Here is a 22,207-nt window from a genome sequence, read left to right as displayed (position 1 = left end):
TGAAATTCTTGAGAGAAAAAGTCCACGTTCATCCTTCCCTTTCATTTTTTGTGGGGCAGCTGTGTCATGGGGAAACTTAAGATTTGTCCTTAAGCCCTATAAATTCCCTGATGGGCGCTAGAAAAGAAAAAGTTACCCTTATAGGACGAGGGAAGGTTGGAAAGTAGGGCTCCCTTATAGTTTACGTTCATTTGTCCCTGTCTTGTCATCTCCTCAGAAAAATTAGCACTCTCATCTTATTTGACTTTTTTGGCTATTCAGGATTGAAAATGTTCACTTTATTGTAGTTGGGAATGAATTGGATTCAATTAATGAAAACAGAGATGTGGTAGAATGGCATAGATTCTGTGCCGTACACTCTGTCACTAACCTAGTTAGTGTCTTTGGGCAAGTTACTTGATCTCTCAGGGTGAAAAAATTAGGCTGAAGCTTTAAATTCGAAAACCTCTTTTTTTACTTATATATTTTATTACTCTGCCATAGTGGTCAGTTTTCAGCCTCAAGACTCTTAGGGAATACAGTTCACGCCCTTCGTGATAGTGAGAGTTGACTCTATGGTGGTGATTGGAAGAGAATCACTTATACCAGGAATATTAATTATTCAATATTATAATTCTTTGTATAACCATGCTTTGCTTTCCAAGGCAAGGAATGAAATTGCCTAGTGAAATTGTAGAGTTAAATACAGTGCAAATAATTGATGTACTGTAGTATATTGATGTAAAAAGAAAGCTTAAGTTAATTTGATCTTGAGCTGTAACTTACTAGAGACAAAAGTCCAGACATGTTTCATTTCTGTATGATGAGCTTTTCTCATTGTCGTGAGTAGATAGGGAGTATCTATCTAAGTAACACTTAGAACTATTTAATCTTTTGATTTGGTAGCCATTGTAATAGATTATGTCAATAGATCCCTTTTCACCTTTCTAGTAGGAGATAAGTATTATATAAAGGGAATTCATCCCTCCAACTCCTTCTACATGCTACTATTCTTCTACCTTCTCAAGAAAATACCCATAAGCAATCACTTTAATGTCTTGATTTAAGAAAATATGCACTATATCCAAATTCAGAATAGTTATCAGTTAGTACTTTTTTCTCTTCTCAATATCTCCTAGCCCTTGCTTTTATTCTCTTAACGCCTTGTTTTCTTTTATTCTTTTTTCATTAAAAGATTTGTCCTTTCCAGTTTCTGTAATCACTGCCTTCAACCACTCTTAATCCCACTGCAGATTATTCTCTTTGTGTGTATTATCAAGTGGCACTTAGAAAACACCTAGAAGCCTCAATAATTGCTTTAAACCATTTGAATAGCACTATCTTATGCTCTTGGGGAAAAGGATGTTATTGCCCAAGAAAGGTGCTACCAAATGCATAAGACATAAAGCAAAATGGAATTTGTAGTGTAAAAAATCCTTTGTAATGAGACTTTAACTATTAGAACTTTGATAATTTCCTTCTCTTTTTTAAGGCTTTACTCAAGTATAATTTACATACCATAAAATTCACCTTTTTAAAATGTACAATTCACTGTTTATAAGTATATACAGAATTGTGCCGTTATCAACCCAAATCTAATTTTAGAACATCTCCATCACCCACCATAGAGCCTTGTGCCCATTGGTAGTTATTCCCACTCCCAACCCAGCCGTAGGCAACCACTAATCTACTTTCTGTCTTTATAGATTTTACTTGTATGGGCATTTCATATAAATGGAATCACATAATATGTGGTCTTTTGTGTTTGCCTTATTTCACTTAGCCCAACGTTCATGCATATTGTAACATGTATTAGTACTTCATACTTTTTGTTACTGAGCGATGTTCCAGACAGATATACTACATTTTGTTTATTCATCCACTAGTTGATAAACATTTGAGTCCTTTCCGCTTTTTGGCTATTCTGAATAATGTTGTATGAACATTTGCATACACGTCTTTGTGTAGATGTAAACTCTCATTTCTCATGAGTAAATACGTAGGAGTGGAATTGCCGGGTCATATGGTAAGTCTATATTTAACATTTTAAGAAACTGCCCAGCTGTACCGTTTTATATTTCCCATGGTAACGTGTGGGAGTGCCAGTTTCTCCACATCCTTCTCCACACTTGTCACTGTCTGTCATTTTTGTTGTAGCCATACTGGTGGTTGTGAAGTAATATCTCATTGTCATTTTGACTTGCATCTTTCTAATGATGTTAAATCCTTCGCTCTTAAAAAAATGCAACCTTGTTCTTTAATAAACTATTTTAGGGAGTTCCCTGGTGGTCTAGTGATTAGGATTCTAGGCTTTCACTGCCATGGTCCAGGTTCATCCCCTGGTTGGGGAAAGTGAGATCCCACAAGCTGTGCAGCACAACCAAAAAAAAAAAAAAAAACTGTTTTAGCCTATGAATAGATGAATATTTTTCCCATATGAAAGGGGGACAGCCTATCAATAAATAAATGCTATCTTCTAGAGGAAAAAATATTCAAATCTACAGACTTAATACATATATACATACACACGTTTGTGTGTAATAAACAGGGTTAAATCTGTGGATAAAGGATTCTGGTAGTCTGCTATGAAAAAGTTAGGCTAAAGACTAAAGGTGAAAGTTGTTTCAATTAATTATCATTTTTACATAGTATAGAATGGAGATTTTACTAATTCATTCAGTATATACACATAGAGCACTTTCTATGTGTCAGGCAGTGTTTTCAGCCCAGGGAATATAGCAGTGAACCAGCAGGCAAGATCCCACTCCTCATGGAGCTTACATTTTAGTGGAGAAGACGTATGATAAACAGACAAATAATATATGTCTAGTAGTGTAAATGTTATGAAGAAAAATAGGATAGGGTGAGAAGATAGAAGTGAAAGTAGGTGCTATTTGAGAGGAGAGGTCAGAGAAAGCACTCTGAGGAGGGCATATTGGAGCAAGAACCTAAAAATGTTGTAAGGAAGAAAGCCATAAGAATATATGAGGGGAAAGCATTCCTCAGATACAGAGTAGCAAACACACAGAGCCTTCCTTGAGATGAGAAATTTTGTAATCCATCATCCGCTGATCAGGCAAATTTAGGCCTCAGTAGACATAAAACAGCTTTGGTACATTAGACCAAGTTACTTACCTTCCCAAAACTTTATTTTTTTTAAAAAAAATGAGGATTGTAATTTCTGCATCAGAGATTGTGCTGATGATTAAATGAGGTAACTCAATATAAAGCAGCCACAGTTCTATGATATAATGATAGTAACTGTTATTTTCTTGGAAATTGTTGTTATTGTCACACTACCCATTTTAAGCTTTCAAAATTAGTTTTCCAACTACTATTCTGTAGTAAATATTTTTGTTTAAAAATTTTTAGGATCTTAAACCAGATACTACCGTCTTAGAAATGTCATAGTCTTAATGAAACAGGACTATTCCTCCCAGCTTACAACTATTATGCTTTCAATTATCATTCTACTATATTTATTTATTTTAAAAATATGAATGACATTGAGAACTCTCTCTTTCAATTACTTTAATTTCCTAAGGTTTGTTTGTGATAGAGACAACTCCAGGTTTATTGATGAGTTGGATTCCAAAAAGTTGACTTTTTATTGGTTGTTTAGTAATCAGATTACATCTTTGACAGAAACAAAGGCCTACTCTAATAGGTGATTAGTTTCCAAGCTTAGGCCTTAATAGCCTGTTTAGAGCTGATCCAGTAGTACTATTAATTGGATTTCTATGGGAAAATGTAACTTGAATCCAACTCAGGATGCTAAAAATACTTTCTTTAATTTAGTATCTTCGTATAAGAAAAAGATGGAGGGAGGCACCTTGTAATAAATGCCTGTTGTATATAGTGGATTTAAATTTATTCTTTGGATACCTATACTGGTAAATAACCAAGTTATTCCCACCTTGTAACCTTGTACAATATTGAGATATTTGGTATTTTTCCTTAAGCTCTCAGTTCCTCCTACCTGAATCCAATCCGTTATCAAAAGTCCAATTTAAGCCTTGCTTCTTCCCAAGCCTTTCCTGATCATGGTGGTTTTCAGAAATACGCTCTATCCCTCTTTGAACTCATGTAGAACTTAATTTTCTGTAAGTTTAGTCTGTATATTATGTGAGGTATACAGCCTGGTAGAATTAGATAACTATCATGTGATTATGTCATGTGTCTCTAATAGAGTAAGTTTCTTAAGGGCAAGAATATCATCTTTGTTTTCCTTTCATCATTTTGCTTCATTGACTCAATTATTTGTTTTAAATACTATATTGACTGTTCAAAACTTGTAAGCAGAACTTTATTTTCCCATAAATCCAGACACCGTTCTTAATATATTTGTATCAGATTACAAATTAATTCTTTTTTAGTAAGTGGATTTTAGAAATCTCTTCAAAGCAGTGCTCAGTTCTTTGCATACTGTATTTTTTTTAATGTATGCCTAATTCGTATCTCTTAGAATAGAGAAAATGAATTAGCTAGTTCCTCTCATGTATTTTCTTCTAGTCTCTCCAGTTTCATAGAGACTTAAAGCAGTTCGACATTTATCTTCATCTTTTTGACTGTGTATCTTGCTCATTTTTACTCTGTTGAGAGGGAAAAGTTTTGACTACCATTGCAATTTCCCTAGATACCTAGTTTGAATTCAGAACTTTTTGGTGGGGGAGGGAGTGCTAAAGTAAATGGTAATGTATTTTTAATTTCAAATTGCACTTGCTCATCGATGATATATAGGAATGTGATTGACTTGTATTTTAACCTTGTATTCTGCATCCTTGGTGTGATCACTTACTAGTTCCAAAAGGTTTTGGGGTTTTTTTGTTTGTTTTGGTCTGTTCTTTCAGAGTTTCTACATAGATGATCATAGCATCTGTGAACAAAGTTTTTTTCCCCCTTTCCAATCTATATATCTTTTCTTTCCGTTTCTTATTGCATTAGCTAGAACTTCCAATATGATATTGAAAAGCCGTGATGAGAGGGGACACACTTGCCTTGTGCCTAATCTTAGCAGGAAAGCTTTCAGTTTCTCACCATTAAGAGTGATGTTAGCTGTAGGTTTTTTGTAGGTGCTCTTTATCAAGTTGAGGAAGTTTCCCTCTATTATTATTATTATTATTATTTCCCCCCCGGTACGCGGGCGTCTCAGTGCTGTGGCCTCTCCCGTTGCGGAGCACAGGCTCCGGACGCGTAGGCTCAGCGGCCATGGCTCACGGACCCAGCCGCTCCGCGGCATGTGGGATCTTCCCAGACCGGGGCACGAACCCGTGTCCCCTGCATGGGCAGGCGGACTCTCAACCACTGCACCACCAGGGAAGCCCTCCTCTATAATTATTTTAATGAGAGTATTTATCATGAATGGGTGTTGAGTTTTGTCAAATACTTTTATGGCATCAATTGATATGATCATATGACTTTTCTTCTTTAGCTTGTTAATATCATGGGTTACATGGATTGATTTTCAAATATTGAACAAGCGTGTCCCTGGGACAAATGCCACTTGATTGTGGTGTATAATTCTTTTTTGTATTGTGAATTCCATTAGCTGATATTTTGTTAAGAGTTTTTATTTACAGCCTTGAGAGATATTGGTTTGTAGTTTTCCCTTTTTTGTGCTTTTTTGTCATATTTTTGCATCAGGATAATACATATTAGCTTCATAAATTGAATCGGGAAGTCTTCCTTGCTCTTCTGTTTTCTTGAAAAGGTTGTGTAGAATTGGTGTTCAGTCTTAAACATTTGGTTGAATTTTCCATTAAAATCATCCAGGCTTGGAGATTTCTAGTTGGGGAGTTTTAAAATTATGAATTGTTTCCTTAATAATTACAGGGCTATTCAAGTTGCTTACTTCATATTGAGTGAGTTGTGGTGTTTCTTGAGGAATTGGCCTACTTCTTTTAACTTGTCAAATTTATGTTTGTAGAGTTGGTTGTGGTATTTTCTTATCCTTTCAATGTCTGTAGCATCTATAGTGATATCTCCTTTTCATTCCTGGTATTGGTAATTTGTTTTTTTTCCTTTGTCAGTTTCCCTGGAGGTTTGAAAATTTTTTTGACCTTTCAATGAACTAGTTCTTTGTCTTGTTAATTTTTTCTGTTGTCTTTCTGTTTTCAGTTTTATTGATTTCTATTATTTATTATTTCCTTCCTCTGCTTGCTTTGGGTTTATTTTGCTCTTCTTTTTCTAGGTTCTTGATGTGGAAGCTTAGGTTATTGATTTGAGACTTTTCCTTTTTATGCATTTTAGTGCTAAAAATTTCCCTGAGCACTGTTTTAGCTGTGTTCCACAAATTTTAATATGTTAAATTTCCATTTTCATTTTGCACAGTGTATTTTATTGATTTCCCTTGAGACTTCCTCTTTAACCCATGAACTTTTTAGAAGTGCACTGTTTGGTTACTAGGCGTTTGGAGATTTTCCTGTTATTTTTCTTTTATTGATTTTTAGTTTGATTTCATTGTAGTTGGAGAACATGCTCTATATGATTTCGCTTATTTTTTTTTTATTTATTTTTTTAAGCAGAGGTCTTCTTAGAAGCCCATATGATTTAAATTTATTTATTTATTTATTTATGACTGTGTTGGGTCTTCGTTTCTGTGCGAGGGCTTTCTCTAGTTGTGGCAAGCAGGGGCCCCTCTTCATCGCGGTGCACGGGCCTCTCACTATCGCGGCCTCTCTTGTTGCGGAGCACAGGCTCCAGACGCGCAGGCTCAGTAGTTGTGGCTCACGGGCCCAGTTGCTCCGCGGCATGTGGGATCTTCCCAGACCAGGGCTCAAACCCGTGTCCCCTGCATTGGCAGGCAGATTCTCAACCACTATGCCACCAGGGAAGCCCTATTTTTTATTTTATTTTATTTTTTTTGGCATCTTGGAGTTTGATGTGTTTGTATATATTTTTATTGAAGTATAGTTGATTTATAATATTGTGTTAGTTTCAGGTGTACGGCAAAGTGTTTCCATTATACATACATATATATCAATTTTTTTTTCAGATTGTTTTCCCTTACAGGTTATTACAAAATACTGAGTATAGTTCCCTGTGCTATACAGTAGGTCCTTGTTGGTTATCCGTTTTATATATAGTAATATGTATATATTAATCTCAAACTCCTAATTTATCCCTTCCCCCACTTCCCCCTTTGGTAACCATAAGTCTTTTATGTCTATAGGTCTATTTCTGTTTTGTATATAAGTTCATTTGTATCTTTTTTTTTTAGATTCCACATATAAGTGATATCATGTGATATTTGTCTTTGTCTGACTTACTTCACTTAGTATGATAATTTCTAGGTCCATCCATGTTGCTGCAAATGGCATTGTTTCATTCTTTTTTATGGCTGAGTAATATTCCATTGAATAAATATCCCACATCTTCTTTATCCATTCCTCTGTCGATGAACATTTAGGTTGCTTCCATGTGTTGGTTATTGTAAATAGTGCTGCAATGAACATTGGGATGCATGTACCTTTTCAAATTGTAGTTTTCTCTAGATACATGCCCAGGAGTGGGATTGCAGGATCATATGATAACACTATTTTTAGTGTTTTAAGAAACCTCCATACTGTTCTAGATAGTGTCTGCACCAATTTACATTCCCACCAACAGTATCAGAGGGTTCCCTTTTCTCCACACCCTCTCCAGCATTTATTATTTGTAGACTTTTTGATAATGGCCATTCTGACTGGTGTGAGGTGATACCTCATTGTAGTTTTGATTTGCATTTCTCTAATAATTACCAATACTGAGCATCATTTCAATTATTTCAAATTGTTGTGGTTTGTTTTATAGCCTAAGATATAGCCTATCTTGGTATATGTTCTGTGGCATTTGAAAATAATTATTCTGCTGTTGTTGGTGGAGTGTTCTATAAATATTGATTTGATCCTATTGGTTGATGATGTTATAACTTTGCTGCATTTCTGTCTATTTGTCCTATCAGATGTTGAGAGGGGTTATTGAAGTCTCCAAGATTATTGTGGATTTGTCTGTTTCTCCTTTCAGCCATGTCAGGTTTTTTTTAATAATTAAACTTTATTGAGCTCTAATTCACATACCATACTTCACCCACTTAAAGTATATAATTCAATGACCTTTAGTATATTCACAGAGTTCTGCAGCCATCATAATCAATTTTAGAGCATTTTCATCACCTCCCGAAAGAAACCCCATACCCATTATAGCACTGCTGGACAACCACTAATTGACTTTCTGTCTCTAAAGATATGCTTATTCTGAACATTTCATATAAATAGAATCATACAGTATGTGATCTTTCATTTCTGGCTTCTTTTCTTTCACTTAACATAGTGTTTTGAGGTTCATCTATGATTGACCATATATCAGGACAAAAATTCATTTTTATGGCTGGATGATATTCCATTGTATGGATTTTATTTATTTACCACATTTTATCCATTCATCAGTTGATGGATGTTTGGATAGTTTCCAATTTTTAGCTCTTACGAATAATGCTGCTGCTATGAACATTTGTGTACAAGTCTTTGTGACAAGTTTTGGATGTATATGGTCATATGGTAACTCTTTTTAAACTTTTGAGGAGCTGCCAAACTGTTCTCCAAGGTGACTGGATCCTCTTACATTCTCACCAACAGTATGGTGTTATCTGGGCTTTTGCATTGATATTCATCAGTAGAATTGGTCCATGGTTTTATTGTGCAATCTTTATTATATTTTAATAACACTGGTATACTGGCTTCTTAAAAGAATTTGGAAGCTTTTCTTATCTTTGGAACCACTCTAAGTTACTACCATAGTGCTACATTACAATAATTTTTACCCCCTTATTTTAGAAGTTATGATGAAATTGTATGAATTTGGATTTAGAATACTCTTTAGCCATATGTATAGACTTTAGTTCCAGGTACCAAATGTCTGTATTTTCAAAAGGGGAATTTAAAGAGGGTGCCACTCCAGAGAAGTAATAGTGGACCCAAAGACAGAACTGATTAAGAACATTCCCCACTGGATCACCAAGGGAAAGCAGCAACATCACAGATGAACCAAAACAGTATTTCATTCATATGTATTCCTTCAAACAGATTATCTGACCAACCTTGTTGATTTTATCCTGAAATAAAATTAATTTACATTCTAGTCTAGGAATAAGGCTAGGAGAAAGGTGAGGGAGAAATAAAATTAGATCTCAATGAAATTTTTACCCCAGAAGATCTGTAAGATTGATCAACTACATACAGTTGAGAGTTGACTGTAGGTGAGATCCTATCCTTTCTTTGTAAGTACATTATGTATATAAAATAAACAAGAGAATACGGTGGATGGAACTGGCTTTAATGAATGGAAATCTGGACAACTTTAAAACAATGAGCACTACAGTATTTAATGAGAAACTTTCAGAGAGAACTCTAATTCAGTAGTTCCCAGGTGAGGTCTTCAGACCAGCAGCATGAGCATCACCCAAGTGCCTGTTAGAAATGCAGAGTCTCAGGCCCCACTTCAGTCTTTCAGGGGATGGGGCCCAACAATCTGTGTCATAGGGAGGTCCACAAATGATTCCGATGCTAAAGTTTGAGAACTGCTGCTCCAGCTTATCACTTCTATGTTTCTAGGCTGACTTTAAAGCTGGTCCCATCCTCTGGCTCCATGTTTTTACCTGTAGTTTAGCCGAAATAAACTTATTTCAGAGTCCAAAAGGAAGACATTTGCCTAATTTTAGGAGCCCCTGTGTTGGTGACCAGAATATTCTATACTGGTTAAGGAGGACTGGTAAACAGTTTTGAGACCTTGGAATGTAAGGTACTAATGAATTATTTTACTAATTATGTTTTCCATTTCAAATATCTCTGATTCTATGATTATGTAAGCTGATTAACTTACATAGTAGCAAAACAAAGTGACAATAAAAAAATTATGCTAATTTAATAGCAAATTACAACTATGTGCCTTTTGATATGAAATCATAAAATTAATTATTCTTGGTGTTTTCATTTACCTTTCTTCTTTTTTCTTTATTTTTCAAACTTATAAACTTGCAAGCATAGTGCATTTTAACAGAGGAATTTTGCTATTTCTTGCCAATTTCAAATTATAACTTCCAGCCTTGTCAGTTTTTGCTTCATGTATTTTTCACCTGTGTTGTTTGGTGTGTACATATTTAAGATTGCTATGTTTTCTTGATGGTTTGACCCTTTTATTTTTATTTTTTTATAAATTTTATTTATTTATTTTTGGCTGCATTGGGTCTTCGTCACTGCACATGGGCTTTCTCTAGTTGTGGTGAGCAGGGGCTACTCTTTGTTGCAGCACGTGGGCTTCTCATTGCCGTAGCTTCTCTTGTTGTGGAGCACAGGCTCTACGTGTGCAGGCTTCAGTAGTTGTGGCACGAGGGCTCAGTAGTTGTGGCTCGTGGGCTCTAGAGTGTAGGCTTAGTAGTTGTGGCGCAGGGGCTTAGTTGCTCTGCGGCATGTGGGATCTTCCCAGACCAGGGCTCAAACCCGTGTCCCCTGCATTGGCAGGTGGATTCTTAACCACTGTGCCACCAGGGAAGTCCTGGCTCTTTTAAATTAATATTTGCATGATACATCTTTTTCTTCCTTTTACTACTTTCTTTTTTCTCCTGTGATGAGAACTTTTAAAGATCTATTAGGATCTTTCTTCTATGTTCTACTTTCCTTTATCATTATATTTGAAATGAATTTCTTATAGACAGAATATTGTTAGGTCATGTTACTTAATGTACTCTGCCAATCTCTGTTTTTTAACTGATATGTTTAGAGCATTCATATATAATGTAATTATTGATATGTTTCTGCCATTTTATTTTTTGTTTATGTTCTCTCCATTTTTTTGTTTCTTTTTTCTTGCCTTCCTATGAGTTATTTGTACACATTTTAAACATTACATCTCAATTTATCTATAGTAGTTTTTACTATGTTTCTTAATAAAACAGTAGCAATAGCTTCTAGCAATGGTTCTAGGTATTATGTTACACATCTATAATTTATCACAGTCTACTGATGGCATCATTTTACAAGTTTGAGTAAAGTGTGGAAACTTTACCTCCCTTTATATATCCCTTTGCCCTTCCGCACTTACAACATAGTTGTCTTAAACATTCTTCTACATATACTTTGAACCACATCAGATAGTGTTATAATTTTTGCTTCAAACATAATTTACCTTATAGTTTTCTTTTTGTCTCCTTGATGTTCTAATATTCCTTCTTTAATTTCCTTTTATTTGAGAATGTCTTGGTTTCTCCTTCATTCCTGAAGGATATTTCCTCCACATAGGAGATTCTGGGCTGACAGTTCTTTTCTTTTGTCACTTGAAACATGTGCCACTGCCTTGTGACTCCCTCAGTTCTCTCCATCTCCTCTCTAATGAGCCCCAGGTATTATAACTCAATTTCATTTATGTGATGACTTCTCCCTTCAGTCTGTTATCCCGCTCCAATTGTTGTCATGTACTCCTGGTGCACAGCCATCATCCTGGGATCTTTGTTCATAACCATCATGAGAATTCCCTTCTCATTTCTCTTGTTGGCTCTCCATTTCTTGTATTTCTCATTTTTATTATTTCTCAGATTGCTGCATGAAGAATTTTTTTTGGAACTTTGAATTTCTGAAGATTTTTTTTCCTACACTTGCACTCAGGTGGTGACTAGTCTGGATATAAAATTTCAAGTTTCCTAAGAATTTTGAAGGCATTGTTCTATGCCTTTATCATTTGTATGTGACTTAGTTTGGATTTTAGGGGGAGTTTGTTTATTTGTTTATTGTATGTTTTCCCCTTCTCTGGCTTCTCTGGTGCTCTGAAATGTGACAATGTGCCTTGTAGGTCTATTTTCATCTGCAGTGCTGACCCTCAATGTGCCCTTTCAGTTTGGGAATTCATGGCCTTCAACCGTGAACAGTTTTTAATTCTTTGCTTTCTTATTTGTTTTTTTCTGTACTCTTTCTGAAATTCTGTTTATTTGAATGTTGGTCTCTATAAACCAATCCAGGTTCTTTTAAAAAATCTTTTTACCCTACGTTCTAGGAGATACCCTCAACTTCTTTTCCAACTTCTATTGAGTTTTTCTGCTATCTTATTACATCCTATTTTTAATTTCCAAGAGTCTTTGTCAGCTTGTTTTTTTCTCATTTGTGTTTCATGGATGCAATTTGTTCTTATCTCTAGAGGATTTTTTGAAAGTTGGGTTTATTGAGATGTTTACATGCAAAAAAAAAAAAAATCATGCTATTAGAGTTTTGACAGGTAACTACTACCATAATCAAGATATAAAAAGTTCTTTGGGGACTTTGACCATCACTGATGTCAGTATTTTTAGGAGTGTGTGTGTGTGTGTGTGTGTGTGTGTGTGTGTGTGTGTGTGTGTTTTCCTCTGGGACTGATCAGAGTTCCCAAAGAAGCATCTTCAGTACTCTTTCCCTGGAGTATTTAAGCCTGGCTACAAGCCTCTGTGAGGCATGTGGTAGAAAGAAGGTTAGAGGTCTTAACATTTAGTATGTAAACTTTCACTTGATCGCCCTGTTTAGAATATGTTCCTCTCACCCACATTTGTGCCTGGTGTTTCCCATCCCAAGGACTCTGTTTTAGATTTTCCATACAATAAAACTCCAGTTTTTTACTGAAATGGGGAAGGGGATCTAGGACTCTTAACTGTGTCTTAAATGGACATTCATTCATTGTACTTGTTCTTAAGCCCACCTTTATCCCACTTTTTGAGGTCCTTAGTATTGCCAATTTCTGAACCTTTGGGGGATTCTGCTTTTCACCTTTCCTCACTGATGCTTTAGGATTTTGCTTTCTCAGATCTGCTAAGTCATTTACCACTTATGCTTTGCAGTTTCCAAAATGTTGTTGCCATTGCCTCATCTTCTATTCTTTGCCCTTATGGGGTTTATGCCTTTAAAATCTTCTTTACTGTCATTGTAATAGGGTTTCAGGGAAAGGTAAAAGTAATTGCACGTGTTTAGTCCATTATCTTTAACTAAAAGTCCCCCTTTCTTTCAAAGACAAAACAAACAAACAAAAAAGCTTACCTTGTGCACAGAACCCTTTATGATCTAGCTTCTGCCTATCTCTCCAGCCTCATTTCTCACTCTGCTGCAGCACACCCCCAGCCTAAGCTCTAGTCACATGCATCTACTTAACACATTGCCAGGCAAATCATGTTGCTTCATGCCTTTCAGTTCTACACATGCTATTTTCTCAATGTGCTATTTGCCCTAGAAGACTTTTCCTCAGTGGAGATTTGCTGACTTGCATGGGTGCCCCTCTGTCAGAGTGCTTATTGTATTACTGCAATTATTTATTTACTTTTTTAAAAGTCTCATCCTAGAGGTTTAGTAACCTGGGGGCACAAGTGGATGGGCTGTCCCTGAATTAGCCGCAAGAAATCGTAAAATACCCTGAAATTGATTGCAGAATTTCCTGTGTTCGTGTATATTTTTGGAAAATTCTCTAAGACAGATTTTTTTTTTTTTTTTACTAAGAATGTGTATCAGAAAAACCTGTGGGGAGGGGCAGGGAGGGAGAGGGAGGGAGAGGGATGGACTGGGAGTTTGGTGTTGGTAGATACAAACTATTACATTTAGAATGGATAAACCGCAAGGTCCTAATGTGTAGCACAGGGAACTATACTCAATACCCTGTGATAAACCATAATGGAAAAGAATATTAAAAAAGAATGTCTCTATGTGTGTAACTGAGTCAGTTTGCTGCACAGCAGAGATTGCCACCACATGATAAATCAACTGTACTTCAATAAAAAATTTTTTTTAATGATAAAAATACCTGTGGGGCTTTTTAAAAATATAATTGTTTTGGGCTTTTTTCCTGATACCTGCTGAGTTATAGTCTGAAATTAGGGCCCAGAAAGATGTATTTTCAGAAAGCTTCCTAAATGATTCTTTAGAACAGGATCGCTGTCCGTCATCTACATTAACTCCAGGGCCTGACATATAATGAATGCTCAATAAATGTTTAAAACAAGAATGAGGGAGGGCTTCCCTGGTGGCGCAGTGGTTGAGAGTCCGCCTGCCGATGCAGGGGACACGGGTTCGTGCCCCGGTCCAGGAAGATCCCACATGCCGCGGAGCAGCTGGGCCCATGAGCCATGGCCGCTGGGCCTGCGCGTCCGGAGCCTGTGCTCCGCAACTGGAGAGGCCACAACAGTGAGAGGCCCGCGTACCGAAAAAAAAAAAAAAAAAAAAAGAATGAGGGAGAAACTTGGTTTTCAGGGCATGACCTGAAGTAAATTTGCTATGTGAAACCTGAGTGCAAGTGGGAAAGTCACTAACATCCTCTGTTACATAAATGAAGTCACAGCATCTATTTTCTGCCCTTTGGATATAATTGGAGGAGCAAAAGAATGTGGGTTATATTTTTCAAAGATGGAAGAAAGCTAGCTGCACGAATGAAAGAAAAATTTAAAGGTTGGGCATAAAACAAGTCAGATATATATAGTCTGATTTTGGTTCCCCTGGCTGCTTATGGTTGTATACGACCCAGTGATTTGCTTCCAAAAATTTAGGCTTCCGTGCATTTGAATTTCAAGATACCACTACTATTAGACCTGATTTCATAAACTTTAATAATATATGGCTAGTGATATGGAAAATGGGGAGATTGACATGTTGTGTTGGCAAAAAGTACATGCCATATTATTGTAACTGGTTGCAACTTAAGAATGAGAACAGAAAGAACTTTACTGGAATCCCCTGCCTTGTGCTTCCTCTATGTTTAAGGCTTTTAAAAAATGTATAACTTAGAACTACATTCATACCTCAGAGATATTGCAGGTTTGGTTTCAGACCACCTTAATAAAGCAAGTCACACAAATTTTTTGGTTTCCCATTGCATATAAAAGTTATGTTTACACTATACTGTGTGTAGTTTATTAGGTGTGCAGTAGCATTATGTTTAAACAAATGTACATACCTTAATTTAAAAATACTTTATTGCTAAAAATTGCTAGCCATCATCTGAGCCTTCAACAAGTCGTAATCTTTTTGCTGATGGAAGGTCTTGCCTCAGTGTCGATGGCTGCTGACTGATCAGGGTGGTGGTTGCTGAAGTTGGGGTGGCTATGGCAGTTTCTTAAAATAAGACAGCAGTGAAGTTTGCTGCGTCAATTGACTCTTCCTTTCACAAATGATTTCTCTGTAGCATGCAGTGCTGTTTGATAGCACTTTACCCACTGCAGAACTTCTTTCAAAATTGGAGTCAGTCCTCTCAAACCCTGCCGCTGCTTTATCAACTGAGTTTGGCAATATTCTATATAAATTCTTTCCTGTCATTTCAAAAGTTTTCACAGCACCTTCACCAGGAGTGGATTCCATCTCAAGAATCCATCTTCTCTGCTCATCCAGAAAAGGCAGCTCCTCATCTGTTAAAGTTTTATCATGAAACTGCAGCAATTCAGTTACATCTTCCAGCTCCACTTCTAATTCCAGTCCTCTTGCTATTTCTACCACATCTGTAGTTACTTCCTCCACTGAAGTCTTGAACCCCTCAAAGTCATCCATTAGGGTTGGAATCAACTCTTCCAAAATCCTGTTAATGTTGATATTTTGACCTTTTCCCATGAGTCACAAATGTTTGTAATGACATCTAGAATGTTGAATCTGTTCCAGAAGTTTTTCAATTTACTCTGCTATAGCCTTACAAAATATATTTCGTAAATAATAAGACTTGAAAGTCAAAATTACTCCTTGATCCATGGGCTGAAGAATGGATGCTCTGTTAGCAGGCATAAAAACAACATGAATCTCATTGTACATCTTCATCGGAGCTCTTGGGTGACCAGGTGCATTGTGAATGAGCAGTAATATTTTGCAAGGAATCTTTTTTTCTGAGCGGTAGGTCTCAACAGTGGGCTTAAAATCTTCAGTAAACCATATTGTAAACACATATGCTTTCATCCAGGCTTTCTTGTTTCATTATAGAGTTCAAGTAGAGTTGATTTATCATAGTTCTTAAGGGCCCTAGGATTTGGGGAATGGTAAGTGATCACTGGCTTCAACTTAAAGTCATCAGCCACATTAGCCCCTAAGAAGAGAGTTAGACTGTCCTTTGAAGCTTTGAAGCCAAGCTTTGACTTCTCTCTTAGCTATGAAAGTCCCAGATGGCATCTTCTTCCAACAGAAGGCCGTTTCATCTCCATTGAAAATCTGTGGTTCAGTGTAGCCACCTTCATTCATTATCTTAGCTAGATCTTCTGGATAACTTGCTACAACTTCTACATCAGCACATGCTGCTTCACTTTGTACTTTTATGTTATAGAAATGGCTTCTTTCCTTAAACCTCATGAGTTAACCTCTTAGCTTCAAACTTTTCTGCAGCTTCCTTACCTCTCTCAACCTTTATTAAAGAGAGTTAGGTCCTTGCTCTGGAATAGGTTTTGGCTTAAGGGAATGTTGTGGCTAGTTTGATCTTCTATCCAGATCACTAAAACTTTCACCATGTCGGCAATGAGGCTTTTTCGCCTTACCATTCATGTGTTCACTGGAATGGCACTTTTAATTTCCTTCAAGAACTTTTCCTTTGCGTTCACAACTTGCCTAACTGGTGCAAGAGGCCTAGATTTCAGCCTTCTCTCTTTTGACATGCCTTCCTCACTACGCTTAATCATTTCTAGCTTTTGACTTAAAAGGAGAGACTTGCCACTGCTCCTTTCACTTGAACACTTAGAGGCCATGGTAGGGTTATTCATTGACCTAATTTCAATATTGTTGTGTCTTAGGGAATAGGGAGATCCGAGGAGAGGGAGAGAGCGGGGAATAGCCAGTCAGTGGAGCAGTCAGAACACACACATTTATCAGTTAAGTTCACCATCTTATGTGGACAAGGTTCATGGTGCTCAAATACAACTACAGTAGTAACATCAAAGATCCCTGATCACAAATCGTTATAACAAATATAATAATGGAGAAGTTTGAAATATTGTGAGAATTACCAAAATGTGACACAGACATGAAGTGAACAAATGCTGTTGGAAAAATGGTGCCAATAGACTTGCTTGATGCAGAGTTGCCACACACTTCCAATTTGTTAAAAAAAAAACAAAAAAACACAATATCTGTGAAGTGCAATAAAATGAGGTATGCCCACATGTCCTTTGCTTTACTTGTAAGCCTCTTTTATATAGCGTAGAGCTGTTGTATTTTTATGTGTGTTAAGGAAAGGATCAGGCTCGTTTGCTTTTTGTATTTTCCATTTATTATTTTTATTTTTTGTCTAGGTATTTAAGAGATTATGGCATCTGAAACCCACAATGTTAAAAAACGCAACTTTTGTAATAATATTGAAGATCATTTCATTGATGTTCCTAGAAAAAGGGTCTCTAATTTCACTAATAAGAACATGAAGGAGGTAAGTAAGTCCATGGTTTCTAGGAATGGGTAAGACAGTATCTCAGTCTGTTTGGGCTGCTACACAAACAGAATACCATAGACTGTGTGGCTCATAAACAACAGAAATTTATTTCTCACAGTTTTGGAGGCTGAGAAGTCCAAGATCAAGGCCCTAGCAGAGTTGATATCCAGTGAGGGCCCACTTCCTGGTTCATAGATAGCTTTTCTCTACTTCCTCACATGACAGAAGGGGAGAGAGAGAGAATTCGCTGGGCTCTCTGTTATAAGGACACTAATCTTATTCATGGGGTTTTACTTTTATGACCTTATCACCTCCCAAAAGCCTTACTTCCTAATACCATCACTCTGGGGGTTAGGATTTCAACAGAGGAATTTTGGGGAGACACAGTCATTCAGTTTGACACAATTTTAAACTGCTAAGTCTATAGATACTTCTGGTTATTAAAGTGTTTAAAAAATGGGAGGTTGACAGTTCTGCTCAATCTGCCAAAATTAAGTAGAATTAATAAAATAATTGAAATCTGTTTTCCAAAAGCTCTGAAAACTTTTTGGCGGTATATTGTTTTGATATAGTATAATTTGAATATTTTAATTTAATTTTAGAGGAATCACAGAGATGCTTTTTGTTCACCCATTGCAAGGCTCATTAGCACTGATATAATTTCTTAAAATTCAACTCATTTATTTAGCACTCTGTATATATAATATGTGACTAGTAGCGTGGAAACTAGCCAGATGGGTATGTTGCGTTGTTAAAAATACCTACATACAGTGTTGTTGTAACCAATGATTGAGAGTACAGCATCAGTACAGTAAGAGCTTTAATCTGAAAAATTTAATAGTTCAATTTCAGACTTGTTGACATTAATCACAAAGTTTACATAGCTTTGTTAAGGAACTTAAATATGCTGCAACTATCTACTTTTATTTTTCAGGTTAAGAAATCTCCAAAACAGTTGGCTGCTTACATAACTAGGTAAGAGCTTCTTTAAAGTTTGTGGGAAACAGCAAATATTGAAAACTGGGTAAGAGTGAAAATGGGGGGGGGGGAGTATTGTCTTTTAGTATAATAATACTAATTTATTGTCAAACAACTCCTTTGTGCCAGGTACTGTGCTAAATATATCAATATTAGATAGGTATCATTACCCCAAACAGTTGATGAGTAAAACTAAAGACTTGTGATTTCTTTAGGATTGTACATCCAGAAGGTGGTAAAAACGGCATTTACTGTCAGATCTGCCAAACTCCAAAGGCGCTTTCTACTAAACCACTGGTTCTCAAAGTGTGTGATCTGTGGACCCTGGAGGTCCCAAAGGCCTTTCAATGAGTTTGTGAGGTCAAAACTATCTTCATAACAATACTAAGACATTATTTACCTTCTTCATTTCCACTCTCTTACAAGTGTACAGTAGAGTTTTCCAGCAGCTACATGATATTTGATATCACAATATATGGAATGCAGAAGCAGATATGAGGATCCAGCTGTCTTCTGTTAAACCAGATATTAGAGATTTTGCACAAATGCAAAACAGTGCCATTCTTCTCACTATATTTTTTGTTCGTTTGTTTTGGAAAATAGAGGATTTAAAAAAATATATTCTATGTAGTATGTAATGAGTTTATCTTTTTCTTTTTCTTTTTTTGGCTGTGCTCTGAGGCATGTGGGATCTTAGCCCCGACCAGGGATTGAACCCATGCCCTCAGCAGTGGAAGTGTGGAGTCTTAACCACTAGACCACCAGGAATTCCCCCAAGTTTATCATCTTTAAAATTGATTAACAAATTTTCTGTTTTAGTTTCTGATTCATCAAATATCAGTAGATATTGCCCACATAAAAAAAATTCTTTTGAGACCTCAATAATTTTTAGGAGTGCAAAGCATCCTGAGGTCAAAACATTTGAGAACCATTATACTAAACCATGAGATGTGCTCAGTAGTATTTTATCTTATTCAAACAAATTAACTGTACTTCAGCTTAATCGAAATAAGTGTTCTCTTTTATATTAAAATATATATTCAGACTTGCCTGATTCAAATTAAAATATTCGAACTTGCTCACTTATTCTATTACTTTGTTAGAAAAAGATTAGGTGAATGGAAATTGTTAAAATTTTCATACTCCCTGAATGCCCTGTAGTTCGTTTTAAAAGCATCTAGTTATTATGCTTCTTCATTTTTTTGTTTCCTCTTTTGGTGTAAAGTACCATCCTTTTCATTGTTTTCCAGATGGTTTATAATTTCCCTTTTATTTTCCTCTTCAATCTAAGAGTTAAGATTTTAAAAAATTATTCTGCTTACTTCTAATTTTAGTGGATTGTGATCACAAAATGTGGCCTACTAAATCTTTCTCTTTAAAAACTTTTAAAGGTTTTCATATGGTTCTTTTTCATTTAAGAAAATCCATTCTTTTTACAGAACAGTTGGACAAGCTGTGAAAAGCCCAGATAAACTACGTAAGGTGATCTATCACAGAAAGAAAGTTCATCATCCTTTTCAAAATCCTTGCTACAGAAAAAAGCAGTCCCCCAACAGCGGGGGCTGTGACATGGCAAATAAAGAGAATGAGCTGGCTTGTGCAGGCCGCCTCCCTGAGCAAGTGCGGCAGGGTAGTCGACCATATCTGGTTAGCCCCAGTGATTCTGGTTCTTCACAGACAGAAAGCCCATCATCAAAATATAGTGGGTTTTTTTCTGAGGTAAGTCATTTATATAAGCTTAACTTTATTCCTGTTTTAATACTGGCTTTTTCCTTTGCCATAGTCTACTAGCAAAATAGTTCACTGCTGATTAAATTCAGACTATTTGAGAGACTGTAACACCCTGAGACAATTTTCTAGATTAATTAAATTTGAATCAGTTGTTTATTCCATTTTTCCAAGTTAATGATATCTGAGATGGAATGAAATGATTAACAAGCTGCTGTAAATATCCAGAATGGAAAGTTGGCCAGTAGAGACTTAAAGAAAAGGAAAAGAAGAAATCTTGCCTAACAAGTGAACCACGAAAGCCAGTTATCCAGGCACATTTTGCTGGGCTCTCAAAATTGCCATTGGAAAGTTTTTTAAGGCAAACCTGCTTAGTTTTGCTGTTCTTCTGGCTCAGGCAAAGTTAGTTGTTTGAACAGGTTCACGGGAATTGTTTTGGATGATAGAAATGTTCTAAAACTGGACTGTGATGATGGTTGCACAACTCCGTAGATTTATTAAAAATCATTGAATTACGTATTTTAAATATGTGTGAGTTTTATGGTATGTAAATTATACCTCAGGAAAACCATTTTTTTAATGGTTATTTGAAAGAATGGTTTGTTAAAATTTATAAACACGAGTTTACAATAATAATTATTACATGTTTATTGTATATGTTATAGAAAATAAATCCAAAGGAAAAAATTATCTGTAATTTCAACATTTGTAAATAACAGTATTAAAGTTTTGATGTGTATTTTTTCTCCATATTGTTTGATAATTTGATTTTTATGTTTAATAAATTTGAATATTTTTCCATGTAATTAAAATAACACTTCTACAATTTTTTCCCTTCCAGTTTTATTGAGATATAATTGGCATACAGCATTTTAAAAGTTTAAGGTATACACATAATGGTTTGACTTAACTACATCATGAAATGATTACCACATTAAGTTTAGTGAACATCCATCATATATAGATACAAAATTTTAAAAATGGAAAAAAAATTTTTTCCTTGTAATGAGAACTCTTAGGATTTACTCTCTTAACAGCTTTTATATATAAAATACAGCAGTGTTAATTATATTTACCAAGTTGTACGTTACATCCCTAGTGCTTATTTATCTTATAGCCAGAAGTTTGTACCTTTTGACTGTCTTCCTCCAATTTCCCCTCAGCCAAGCCACGTCCTGCCTCTGGTAACCACAAATCTGATCTCTTTTTTTGTGAGTTTGTTTATTTGTTTGTTTTGATGTGTAATAGACCTACAACACTATGTTAGTTCCTGGTGCACAGTGTAGTGATTTGATATTTCTGTACATTTCAAAATGATCACCACAATAAGTCTAGTTACCATCTGTCACCATACAAAGATATTATATAATTAATAGATACATAACATTACATTGATTAAATTACCTTAATTTCTTTAACTATGACTTGGTAAACTTAGTATTATTTCTATCTGGCATGACAGTTTGAAAAGCATTTTCTGTGGCATACAAGCAAAAAAAGAATCTTTTTATATTTAAATGGTCATAAGTATGTAGATGAATGAAAATGAGCATCATACGTAGGATAATAATTACAAGTAAATGATACAAAACAAAGGTAGAAAACAAAGTGTTATTAACTAAAACCATAATGAGATGATGCAAAGATTCCATTTGCCAGTGGAAGTGTTCCTGTGTAAATAAGATCCTGGGGGAGTTCCCTGGTGGTCCAGTGGTTAGGACTTGGTGCTTTTACTGACGTGGGACTAGGTTCGATCCCTGGTCAGGGAACTAAGATCCCGAAAGCTGCTCAGGGAGGCCAAAAGAAAAGATTCTGGAGTAATAGAAAGTTAGTAATGCTAGGAGAGATGAAGGAAGTGTGTATGGTATCTGTGAGAAAAGAGGGAGCAAGGAGAATTTAATAGTGAATTTTTTGAGCCCTGGAGAATAGGATACCTACAGGTACCTAAACCTTAGTGTTACAGAGGATCACTGTCATACTAAGTCATTCACAAATATTTATTGATTGTTCCTGCTGTGCAGTGCATTCTGCAGGCTCTGAGAAATGGATTGGTGGGTGAAAAACAGACACTACCCCTACTTTCATGTAGTTATAGAAGTGATGAGGCCGACACAGATCAGAAAATCAAAGAAACTACATACCCTGGAGGAAAAGAACA

At 35.9% G+C, this 22,207-nt stretch overlaps 1 protein-coding gene and 1 long non-coding RNA gene across 8 annotated transcripts in view; one reads left to right on the top strand and one right to left on the bottom strand.

Moving 5' to 3' along the window:
- LOC125963408 (uncharacterized) overlaps positions 1–22,207 on the bottom strand; it is a 500,580-nt gene that overhangs the window by 355,507 nt on the left and 122,866 nt on the right. The window lies entirely within an intron of this gene.
- KATNBL1 (katanin regulatory subunit B1 like 1) overlaps positions 1–22,207 on the top strand; it is a 63,133-nt gene that overhangs the window by 34,016 nt on the left and 6,910 nt on the right. For 5 of the 7 annotated variants that reach the window (XM_033435866.2, XM_033435865.2, XM_049705494.1 and 2 more), the window contains 4 exons: positions 17,210–17,340; positions 18,278–18,318; positions 19,761–20,040; positions 21,213–21,260. In XM_033435866.2, coding sequence (XP_033291757.1) covers positions 17,224–17,340; positions 18,278–18,318; positions 19,761–20,040; positions 21,213–21,260 — 486 coding nt within the window. In that variant the 5' untranslated portion in view covers positions 17,210–17,223. The remainder of the gene's footprint in view (positions 1–17,209; positions 17,341–18,277; positions 18,319–19,760; positions 20,041–21,212; positions 21,261–22,207) is intronic. The other 2 variants (XM_033435867.2, XM_004274041.4) reach the window with 2 other exon arrangements.

This window comes from Orcinus orca, chromosome 2 (assembly GCF_937001465.1).
Source record: "Orcinus orca chromosome 2, mOrcOrc1.1, whole genome shotgun sequence".
Taxonomy (NCBI): Eukaryota; Metazoa; Chordata; class Mammalia; order Artiodactyla; family Delphinidae; genus Orcinus; species Orcinus orca.
This window is presented reverse-complemented; position numbering and strand designations above follow the sequence as displayed.